This window comes from Amblyomma americanum, chromosome 8 (assembly GCF_052857255.1).
Source record: "Amblyomma americanum isolate KBUSLIRL-KWMA chromosome 8, ASM5285725v1, whole genome shotgun sequence".
Taxonomy (NCBI): domain Eukaryota; kingdom Metazoa; phylum Arthropoda; class Arachnida; order Ixodida; family Ixodidae; genus Amblyomma; species Amblyomma americanum.
In genome coordinates this window covers 60,468,760-60,480,985 of record NC_135504.1, presented here as the reverse complement: position 1 = coordinate 60,480,985, position 12,226 = coordinate 60,468,760, and the positions used below count along the sequence as shown (strand labels likewise).

General features: G+C 44.8%; 2 protein-coding genes and 1 pseudogene across 2 annotated transcripts in view; 2 read left to right on the top strand and 1 right to left on the bottom strand.

Moving 5' to 3' along the window:
* LOC144102418 (sodium-coupled monocarboxylate transporter 2-like) overlaps positions 1-12,226 on the bottom strand; it is a 639,582-nt gene that overhangs the window by 508,627 nt on the left and 118,729 nt on the right. The window lies entirely within an intron of this gene.
* LOC144101513 (sodium-coupled monocarboxylate transporter 1-like) overlaps positions 1-12,226 on the top strand; it is a 97,676-nt gene that overhangs the window by 9,596 nt on the left and 75,854 nt on the right. The window contains exons 2-4 of the mRNA XM_077634687.1: positions 1,278-1,343; positions 6,402-6,453; positions 10,550-10,617. Coding sequence (XP_077490813.1) covers positions 1,278-1,343; positions 6,402-6,453; positions 10,550-10,617 — 186 coding nt within the window. The remainder of the gene's footprint in view (positions 1-1,277; positions 1,344-6,401; positions 6,454-10,549; positions 10,618-12,226) is intronic.
* LOC144102889 (U2 spliceosomal RNA) lies at positions 11,834-11,932 on the top strand (annotated as a pseudogene).

The window sequence follows — 12,226 nt, the reverse complement described above, 5'->3', positions numbered from 1 at the left end:
CCAATGGACTCTGCTATTTAACGCGCATCGTGAAATGCATGAAGACCACATATATAATCCGTGCCGCATTTGTTCGCCTGAGCTTTGCACTACCGTTCCCACTGCCCCTTGATGTGTCTTTGCTTTCAGTCGTCTCTCGTACATCGAAGTTTGTTGGATCTCACAACACGTGTACCTCGTCGCCTGGTTTTCCTGCTGCAAGGAACAATCTTTTATACTTTTCGGGAGAAAAAACGAGGGGCTTTATACTTCACAATTTTCATTGCCCAGAATTTTCTGCTCTGCACTGGTAAAAAAAAAAAAACTTCGTCTGCGGACAGCTAAACACAAAGGAGTTGCATTTCGACGAAGCCTATGAAACGTGTAAAATTTCAGAGTGTTACCACGAACTACAGCGGCCTTTTTCACCACTGTCACGCACTTTCGGCATTTCGTGCTCAGTCAAATGTCCTTACACGCATAGCTGGCTCCTTAAAAACACACTCAGAGGCCATCTTCGCTCTATGCCGGTGTCAAATGAAGAATTTACTTGGGTGCCTCGTGTACATAAAAGGACCCCTGCGCGACCAGTAACGTCACGACTACTGCCAGAGCATGCAAGCATGTCCCATCTCCCGCAAAGTAGAAATGTGTAGAACACAGTGAAGAAAAAATTGCAAAACAGGTATTTTATGCCCAAAAACGTTTTTGTTTCCACTAGTTCATTCTTAAGAATTAATATAGAGCAAAGCAAGGAGATATACGAAACACGTGGGAAAGCTACCTAGAGAAATACTCACTGCAAACGAAATGGTTATGTTTGATAAAGAAAAGATTGTCCTGTAGAATGAAGTCCTGTGAAAAATTATGATTTTGACCGTCGGGTGCTGTAGGACCATACAATCACGCCTTAAAGCAGAGACGAAACTGGGACAATAACAGGAAATCTAGGCTAGTTCACACGAGAATAATACGTAGGGAAGCAAGACTTCGATTTATGCGGTAGTGCTGCTTATACCGTCTTCATCGCTCTCTTCTTCTCACAACGCTCACGCGTGTGCTTCTGTGGGAGAGAGTTCTCAGTTCTGCTCACAAGGGCAAGTTAATTCATTGCTTGAAAATGCGTCTTATTCATGAGTATCATTAACTAAAATCAGTTTGCAGCGAGAGCCTATCGGTCGTAAAGGTTTTTTGCTCTCTTCCTCCCTCCGGCACTATTGGGGATGTTAGTAATGCACCGAAAATGCAGTATCATATTTTGCGTTCCTTACCGACTCAATGACGTATTTTTCAAACAGTACCTTCGTCTCCGCTTCAACCGTACCATATCGTTGACGGCGTGTGCAATCTACATATTCCTCACGGTGAGTAGACAGTTTTCTCCGTCTTGTTTACACCGAAGTAAAGGTTTAGGTAGTACCCTAGCAACGTGCTGCATTGCTTGAACGATATTCGCACTGACTCAAGCGCTGTTACTGACATGTGAAAATCTGACCACATTTTAACGCGAGAGCGTTAAGGAACCTGTTAAGCTGAAAACCTGCCCCGCCGCGGTGGCCCAGTGGTTAGGGCGCTCGACTACTGATCCGGAGTTCCCGGGATCGAACCCGACCGCGGCGGCTGCGTTTTTATGGAGGAAAAACGCTAAGGCGCCCGTGTGCTGTGCGATGTCAGTGAACGTTAAAGATCCGCAGGTGGTCGAAATTATTACGGAGCCCTCCACTACGGCACCTCTTTCTTCCTTTCTTCTTTCACTCCCTCCTTTATCCATTCCCTTACGGCACGGTTCGGGTGTCCAAGGATATATGAGACAGGTACTGCGCCATTTACTTTACCCAAAACCAATTATTATTATTATTATTATTATTATTATTATTATTATTATTATTATTATTATTATTATTAAGCTGAAAACCCGACGTCGTCATGTCGGCGCTGTTGTGACGAGAAACACACGTCACACGTGAAGTGACGAGTTGATGCCAAACATGACAAGAGAACTTGTAATGTCAATGAAGGTCAGCGCATGCCTGAAACAATGACCCATCTTTATAACGTAAATGTTTTTACGTAAAGAGAAATTTCCATGAAGTGTATTTGGGATTCGAACCAACAACCCTAGGGCTGCTAGCCGGGCTAGGTCCGCAGGCAAGTTGTCTTCCCTGAACTACAAGGGCGTGATGTCTATTTAAAGCTTGAAGCTTATTAATATGTTAATTAGTGTTGTGAACTGTATAACGGTACTTGGAGAAATACTAATTAGACTTAAGTTATGTGCATTGAGTGCAGTGCGGAAGAGTTACAAGACAAGCATGAGGAAATTGTCTTGTGATAATTGTGTTAAATGTGTGAATGTGAACCAACAGTGACTGTGTGTGAAGAGAAACCGCTGAAGGAAGTCATTAACGCTGTTGTGTCATACCCTTAAAGGCGCACCTTAACTGCCTCCCTAATTTTTATTGCAGTGATTGTCGTATGCCGAATGCACTTGTGGGCGCAAGGCTTGGCCGTCGACCGCGAATTAGAGGGTGAGAGAATGTTCAGAAAACATTCACACTATTGTGGTAATGCCATTGAATTGAAGAAGCACAAAAGGGCACACAATTAGCCTGTTTAGCTGACGCCGAGGACCAATCGCCATTGCCGCGCGGCTTCTAACGCTACCTCTGGTCTCGTCTGCATCCGTGCACATGAATCGCGTTTATGTTCCCACCAGCTGTATTGCTACTACCAGAGGTTGCGCTCGGATGATTAGAGAATGATCTAGCGTCTTAAGAGCATGGATCGGGACGCGGGTTGGCAGTTAATGCTCTGCGATGGCAACATCGCTTGTGAAAAGCAAGCCGGACGCGTCGGCGAGGCTGTGGAAATAACACTCACGAACGTCACTGTGAGAACCTTGGACCGGCAGAATCAAAAGACGGGGACACGCAGCACGCATGGTTCAACCCATAACGCTCGCACGGCGCACCTTATCCAAAGAGTTCCTCTTCATTCAATTGCTCATAACTATTGTGCGACCGCATGCTGCGTGTTGTGTGGGGGTCGTCATTTTTATGATACCCTAGCTATATTTCTGAGCTGCTGATAAATTCGGTATTGAACGAGAATAACACCTTAAACTATTCTGGCAATGTTATTCCAGACTGAAAAGGCAAAATAAATGTGCATCTCTAATAATTAAAACTGCTAAACACATGCGTGTCTAGCGCGGAATATATCTGTTTTGATGGGTACTGGGAGGTAAGGGCAGTAAAGGGCGTTAATTCTTATTTGCCTACACTTCAAGATCTTACTGAGTGGAGACTTACGAGCTCGCTGCAATTTTTCTATATCTGTCGAGCTTGCGCTTTTCTTGTACTGTCGGAATTGCGCCGAAGTGAGTGCTTGGCAGATGGCTAAACTTTAAAATCCAGGTCTTAGCTATTCCGAAAAGGTTCAGATGTTTTTTTTTTTTCAGAGCACTGCCGCATATACATTTTCAAATACTCCATGCATTCGTCTAGACCGATAAAGGCTCCCTTGCTGTGTTCGCGATATTTACTTGTTTTAAAAAAGAACTAGAGCCGGAAACAAGTTCGTAGCGCACCACTGCGAAACCGCGCTAATAATAATTGATTTTGGGGGGAAAGGAAATGGCGCAGTATCTGTCTCATATATCTTTGGACACCTGAACCGCGCCGTAAGGGCAGGGTAAAGGAGGGAGTGAAAGATGAAAGGAAGAGAAAGGTGCCGTAGAGGAGGGCTCCGGAATAATTTCGACCACCTGGGGATCTTTAACGTGCACTGACATCGCACAGCGCACGGGCGCCTTAGCGTTTTTCCTCCATAAAAACGCAGGCGCCGCGGTCGGGTTTGAACCCGGGAACTCCGGCTCAGTAGTCGAGCGCCCTAACCACTGAGCCACCGCAGCGGGGTGTAAACTGCGCTCGCAGCAGAGTGTTCAGCAGTGCGAGTAATGCCATATGAGACGTCGAAGGATAGCAGGGCAACAAAGTATCACACGTCACATTCATCCGGCGATCCATACACTGTTACTCAATCCAGATGCCGCTAGGCAATACTTTCTAAGTTTTTTCTATTTCACATTTTTGCCTGGGAGAAGAAAAGCCACATACTAAAGTGTGCAGCGCGAAACGTAAGTGTCTTTGTTTTTAAGGCAAGTATACACCTTTCTACAAAGGGTCACGGTATATTGTAATAAGTGCACTAAAGCATCTGGATTTATAATGGGTGCAGGAGGAATCGGGCAATCGCATATTTTTGCCGATGATACAGAGGGGGCTATTAATTCCGGAAGAAAACTGTATTATCGGTGACAGAATCTACCTACAGGATTATGTCGAATGATGTCCTGCGGCACTTGCTGTGTTGGAAGGTATGAACTACCTCCATTTTCGAAAGTAAAAAAAATACACCACAAATCGACTAAGAAGGATCATACTAAATTCGTCAGAAACTCGTGCATGACCGCTATATGTAGCGCACACTCAAATAAAGCTGCGAATTCGTAATCAACGCAGTTGCGCACCTGGCACCTTTTCGAACATTTGTAGCAAATGCCAACGGCTTCACCTCAGTTTTTAAGAGAGCTCTCTTGTAACCTCGGTTCATGCTAACAAGCAATAAAGCGCTGCATGTTTCGTGAATAGTAGATTATTATTCGAGCTTCACTTCGGTACTTAGCCACGAAACAATAAACATCCGAAAAACGCTTTGGGACATCCTCAGACGTCTCCGTGCATTTTCACTTAAATATTAAGCTATCTGAGAATGTTACCGCAAGAGATTATTCACAAGCATCTAGATCCATGCTCAAAAATGGGTTAAGAAAGGATGGTAATGTTGAAGAAATTATAAAAGACACCTAACAGCGACCTCGTTGGTAGTTACTAGCGTGTGGTAAGCGAGTCATGGATTTGCTTCAGGCGCTTCTGACCTCCAATGACTTCTGTCAGTCATGAAATTATGCGATAGCATTAGACATCCCTGCAACACAAGTACTGCTTGTCTTTGCCCTCGGCTCTGCCTATATGCCCATATATGCGGCATTTCTCTTTATTCACCTTACATTCACAGATGGAGGAGATTCCTCATTCGACTACTCGCTGAGGGGGGCGAAAGTTCAGCGATGCGCCACAGGGAGTTGTTTCAAATACCACCAACGGCGCGGCTCGTGAGACCCACTTTGCTTTTGCAGAGTTCCCGTGAGGCTCATGCGCAGCGACAGCATAGACAGGTGACTACTGTAGTGAATTTGTGTGAATTAATTTCATTCGGAAGTACTACGGAGAGGGAGGCAGCTCACAATCAGGTCAGCTCGTTGTGATGACGTCGCAAGGTCACGCAACCTCTCTTGAAAAATCATAACTACCACCTGCAGCGGTGAGTAGTTTGCCTGCAGTCCGATGGGCAAGCTGCCAACTGCTTTTGTTGGCACGCCAGCGCCGTCGACGCTGGCTTTTTCGCTCAACTGGACAGTTAATGCTATCGCGTTAAGAACATCAAGTGCAGCCAGACCAGAGCACAAGGCGTTGGACGCACATTCTTCCTAATACGCACGACCTTTGAAGATAATGATGGCCAAATAATAGAAAAGCCCTCCGATTCCACTACATTCTTAGTAAACAACACCGACCTGTTACAGCAAGGTTTTCTTTACTCCTCGGTGCTATACCGAGACATTCGAAAACCACAATACATATGTAAACTATCCTAATCGGTCGTGATCAAATTGGGTCGCGGTCTTAGGTAGATATTCGTTAAAACCCGGCGTTGTGATTCTAGCAGGGAGGCGAAACATCGTGAGCCTAAGCGGGACAATATAATATGTGGAGCCTACAATTAAGCTTATTTGATACATCCATTAATGTGGGGCCATTGCGTGTTTGTGTGTTTATTGGGTTTAACGTCCCAACGCGACTCGGGCTATGAGGGACGCCGTAGTGAAGGGCTCCGAAAATTTCGACCACCTGGGGTTCTTTAACGTGCACTGACATCGCACAGCGAACGGGTGGGGTCATTGCTACATTCTATGTAGCACTGTCAGATATCTGAAGTTAGCACAAGAAAGCATCTATTTATTTTAAATATTGCTAGCCTCAGTACAAGACCGCAGCAGGTGGGCAATCAGCACAACAGAAAGTTCAAAATATTAGAAGGAAAATTAAAGGATTGTACAAAATAGTACATTTGATATCTTAATACAACAGTATATTTAAACACTTGATCGCAGTCGTAAATTTCGAGGAAAGAAAGAGGATTAGTATCGCCACTCATAGAAATACTGTCTGTTACACATTAGAGTTTTCATTTAGGTAAACAATCAACTTTAAAGTGGTCGGTACCTCAGTGTGAGGTTGCTTATTCCTCACGCGCTTTCTGTAAATTGTACCTCCTTCGTCGTTTTCGTCTCTTTCCAGCAAAGTGCTGCCGCCATCTCCATCTTCGCAGCATCGCTCACACTTGCCACAGGTACAATCTGAACGTCATACTGCTTGCCACGCGTAGCCATAACAAACTAGTAGAGCTAGGCTTATCGGCTTAGGTCATTTATCAGCAAAAGATGATACCTCTTTTGTTTAGCTATATATCCATGAATTCGACCGTGAAACCACGCGCTGATGGCGCATTTCTCCTCTCTCGCCATAACCTCCAAACTCACACGGCCAATCGTTGCCTACCACCCACTCTCATCCGTCTCCCTCTTATGTTCTAATCGTAAAGAGGAGGATTCAGTCTCCACTTTGCCATCTGCCAACCATAGCAGGTGGCGGCCACGCACCTAGGCAATTATGTTGATAAATTATTTCACTGGCATAGGATGTCGTAGAGGTAGAGCATCCGCCTCATGGGAAAGAAATACTTGTTTTGAATCCCAGTGCTACGCAGTTTTCCACCGGATAAAAATGTGTGTGCGTCGATGGAATAGTATAACAAGGCTTGAGGTGCGGTGAGAAAGGACAGAGCACTCCCTCACCAGAACAGGATTTGCCTCTCTGGTGTGGTACGCACTTGGCCACAACCTCCTAGATGAATATACCAATTAACCCTCGGCCCCCTGAACCCAGCGGCTGCAGAGTAACTGACAGATGCGGTGGCGAGACCTGTGACGCAGCAAAGGGTGCTAAGAATCTCTGGCTGTAAATAGGCCGCCATTGGAAACTGCACCTGGCAATGTTTAACACTAGAACCTTATCCACTGAGGCTACATTAGCAGTGCTTTTAGAGAAACTAGCGGGTATTAAATGGGATATCATATAGCTTAGTGGAGTTAGGAGGACAAGTGGAGCGTACACAGAACTAAACGGCGGGCACGTCCTAGACTATCGTGGACCATCGGACAGGCGAGAACTAGGTGTGGGATTCCTCATCAATCAGGATATAGCTGGTAACATACGAGAATTCTGCAGTATTAATTAGATGGTGGTAGTATCATAATCAAAGTTAATAGGAGGTACAAACTAAGGGTGGTACAGGCCTCCAAGCCTATATCCGGCCATGATGACCAGACCGTTAAAAGCTTCTATGAAGCTCAATAGGGTAGAACGTTGGGCCAGTTGGTGCAGCGACATATTTAAAAACTTTTAAAAAAGAGCGAATTTTTTGCTCTACGTTTCACGCTTTCGACAACTTTGAGCTCGTCAGATTTTAAACATACTCAGCTGCCCTTTAAGGGTTGTGATGCGCGCCCTGATACACGGCTATGTAGCACCTGTGAGTACCATTAAGATAAAGCTGTTAATTACTTTTTCCCTCAGAGATATTGATAATCTCCAATTCATGATCCGAGAGAACCTGCCATATGCGCTCCACCTTATTAATCTTTCTTCTAGTTATTTCCCTCTCATGATCCGGATCAGCGGTCACTACGTGCACTGAGTAGGCATATTCCGTTGCCACTTCCAGCGCCTCACTACCAATTGCAACTGCTTTTTCTTTCTGACCCGTTGAACACACACACGAGCGCATGAGCGCTCGTGTGTGTGTGTGCGTGTTTCTCCCTCCCGTCCTGTGTTCTTCTGCGCAAAGTTTTTAAATATGTCACTTCTATGAAGACGTGGAATCGGCAAAGAACAAAGTAAAATCACGGTATGCTGTACTGTTAGGCGACATTCATGTCAATGTAGGCAAGAAGAAGGATGATGACCAAGCAGTGGGTGACTAGAATTTTCTGCGGGAATATCAGGAGGGGGTATTAGTATGGTTCGCACAGAGAAATAATTTATGGATCATTAATACCTTCTTCCGCAAATGAGCGAACAAGAAGTGGATGTGGAAGAGCCCGAATGGTGGGACTAAAAATTACTAGACTTCTTACTATGCGCTCATCCTGGCATAGTAGAGAATATTGACGTCGGCGCATAGGTGCGTTTCTGTGACCACAGGATGCTAAGCTCTTGAATTAGCTAAAACTTGAAGAGGGAACGAACGAAACAAGTTAGGCAAAAGCCCATCATTGAGTTAGTGGTTAGAGGGAAAGTAGAGCAATTCAGAGTCTCGCTGCTTAACTGAGTTTCGCCTTTAACAAAGGCCGACGACTTTAATGCTGAAGCAATATACGATAATATCGCAGCTATCATTAAGAACTTTGTTGTAGAATTAGGCAGCAGAATCGTTATAGAGGGTACCCGCAAGCTCTATCAAAGCTAATCAAAAAGCATACAGGAGTAATCAATAAGGTCATCAATAAGGTCATCAAAGCTAATCAAAGGTAATCAATAAGGTAATCGACAGGAGTATTAAGAGACCTGGATCGGGAACAGCTGTGGATAAGAGGGAATGGAGAATACATTAGCAATCTGCGATTCACCATTGATACTGCCTTGCTAATCACTGAGGGATCAATGACAATGCACGATCAATTATTTATAACAGCAGAGTGCACCGGCGGGTCTAAAATTTAATCTACGGAAAACAAAAGTAAATTTCAACGGTCTCAGAAGGGAACAGCAGGTTGCAATTGGTAGTGAGGCGCTGGAAGTGGCAACGGAATATGCCTACTCAGTGCACGTAGTGACCGCTGATCCGGATCATGAGAGGGAAATAACTAGAAGAAAGATTAATGGGGTGGAGCGCATATGGCAGGTTCTCTCAGATCATGAATTGGAGATTAGCAATATCTCTGAGGGAAAAAGTAATTGACAGCTGTATCTTAATGGTACTCACAGGTGCTACTTAGCCGTGTATCAGGGCGCTCATCGCCGCTCTTAATGGGGATCTGAGTGTGCTCCAAATCTGACGAGCTTAAAGTTGTTGAAAGCGTGAAACTTGGAGCGAAAAATTCGCTCTTCTTGTGTTAGCATTTCAGATGGTGAGGTAATCTCCCAATGAAGGCGCGTAGGTGTTCAGGCTTCTCCTCAGTGCACAGCTGCAGGCATGGGTCCCAATAATGACGTCTTGTGCGGTGGCGCTACGTTTATAGCGAAGAAGCCGTTGCTTGATTGAAGAAAACCAAAGCCACCCAAAGTGAAGCTCATTGAGCATTCTTTGGCTGTGTTAGGATGTCTAGGAAGCAAGTGAAAACTTGAAATTTCGGCAACCATGACATCAAAACGAGATTCTTCACGCCTTTCCTTTGCATTGAGATGAAGCCTGAACATCGTTGCGGCTTTATTCTGCAATTATATCTCCATTTTAAAAGCCAGCGCAAAAGTACTTGACCCGCTTCACCTCGAAGCTCAGAATGGTCTCAAGCTGTCGGTAAACCATTTCAGCCTGCCTTTAATCTTTAAATCCGTGTAAGTTAATGAGAACCCTGTCCGCACCTTTCGAGATTTTTTGTTGCGTAAAAGTCAATTAGGGGCTCAGAGTAAGAAGTAAGCAAACCTGGTTTCTCGGTTACTTTTGGCAAAGGGGGTGCATCATATGAATGTTCATTCGCGTTAGGAGCATAAAAAGTGGCTTAAAAGAGCCAAAGAGCAGTCCTCACGTTTAGTGAACTGATCAGTGTGGAACTATCGAGCCAGTCACCATTGCTTTTACTTCCAAGCCAAGCAAAAATTGCAGCAGCCGTTGGTGCCTTAAAACGGTTTCGACTGGGACAACGCTGGGCTATCGTTGTATGATAGGAGTACTCCGTTGTAACTCTCTGTATTTCCTGAACAGAACAGGTACCAACGAAGACCCCTCAGGAGCTCAAGACATAACGGATTGACAGCTGGTAGATATCATTCCCGTCCCTGTGCTCTTTTCATCCCTGTCTTTTTTGATCATTTTTCTTGCTTAAGAATTCCAAGAGGAGTTCCTGCTGGAGAGGAGTTCCTGTCAAGCGGTGTGCTGACAGTTTTTACATCAATACTGCTCCCCTCCCAAAAAAAATGAAGAGGAGCGGTGATGGCGATTAGACTGCACAAAAGAGAGAGAGAAAAATTTACGAATGACCTTGCACTTCAATTAGCAAGCACCTCTGTGTGATACGGGGCTCCGTATACCTTATAATATAACATATATATATTAACACATATACCTTATTATTATATTGTCGTAAAGAAATGGTTCCGAGAATGACCTCGTCAATATTCAGCTTGTTACTTTCGTGGAATTCTGATCACTTTTATTCTACTTTCAGTACTCAAGGCTTCTTTGTTCTGGAGCAACGTCGTGATAGGATTGTCGGGGACGCTTTACACAGCACTGGTAGGTGTCTTCGGTGGTGACAGATACCAATTTTGACGCGTTTATAATTTGGTGATAGGCATATTGCAAGGATTTTAGCGCCAAGACGTACCACATACAAGAAGTACGCCTTGGCACTAATATCATTTTTTTTTATGTCTGAAAACCAACTAGCCCAGCAGCTAACTCCTTTAAAGGGGATAAGCAAGGAGCTCAAATTTTTATATAAAAACTTTTTAGACATTACTCTGATTTCTAATAAAGAGGCGTTTTGAATCGGCACGCATGTTTCCGTTAAAATTCCGCATCAAATAATATAGAAACGAAAGGCCGTACTAATGCTTTAAAGGGGCCAGTCAGAGCAAAGAGGAGAAAAGTATTTTGGAAGTCGCAGGCTTGTGCTTACAAAAAAAGATCATTATATCTGTTTAATCAGATGAACAAACGGCTAAATGACTTCTCGTAGTGACCTTAAAATAAATAATAAATATTTTACATAAATAACCTAAACTAATTAACTAATCAAGATGAATTTAAAAAGGCCACAGTGGTGGCTGAGTTGTTATGGCGCTCGGCTACTGGCCCGAAAGACGCGGGTTCGATCCCGGCCGCGGTGGTCGAATTTCGATGGAGGCGAAATCCTAGAGGCCCGTGTACTTCAGTGCACGTTAAAGAACCCCAGGTGGTCGAAATTCCCGGAGCCCTTCATTACGGCGTCTTTCATAGCCTGAGTCGCTTTGGGACGTTAAACCCCTATCAGCCATAAACCATGAATTTAAAAAATACTCTGAGGATCGCCGCAAAGAGGAAACAATCTGTCGTTGGTTTCAACCAGCTCTGGTGCATCACTTCTTTTTAATCTTTCGTTGAAGTTACGTGAAACGCCCTGTATAGTTGAGGATTTTTATCCTGGCAAGGAAAAACTTTGCCTTCTCTTCCATCGATATTCTACAATGTCCAAGGCTACTGTCCCGCTAGAATAATGCATTTCGAGGCGTGCGCGCAGGCGCAACTTGAAAATGTGTCCTTTGCGGTCACGTGGTCTTGGCTATCATTCAAGTGGATGCAATCAATGTCCAGGTGCAGTGCGGACTACAACGGCGACCGCTACTTCTTTGTACCTGGCTTTGAGCATCCGCTTGGTTTATCGGGGTAGCCAGTTCGATTCCCCCCCCCCCCCCCCCACCAACGTTTGTCACCTGGTTTGATATATGCTACGGGTCCCGTTTGGATCCAATATATTAAACTTATTTCCGGAAATTTGGCGGAGTGCTTGAAGCTTGCTTCCTCTCCGCCTCAGGTTTGCCCGGTATTGCACTGCCTCCGGGATCGGCCTGGGGCGTTATAGCGCGCGTCTATTCTTTCACTCTTTACTCTCCCGTCTTTCAACTCTCCCACTTTCTGCACGTGGCAGCGATTGTGGCTCGGCTTGAGCCAGTGTGCAGGCCTGTGCACGTTCTTTTTCATTCTTTCTATCAGCAACAGCAGCAGCAGCCAACGCTTCTCGACTGGTTTTCCAACAGCTACAAGCTGTCTAGCTGACAGGCGCTCAGCTACTTTGTTTTGAAATGCTTGGAAAAATTATTATTCGGCCCTGTCTCGGACGCACACAACCCAGTATCCGTGCCGC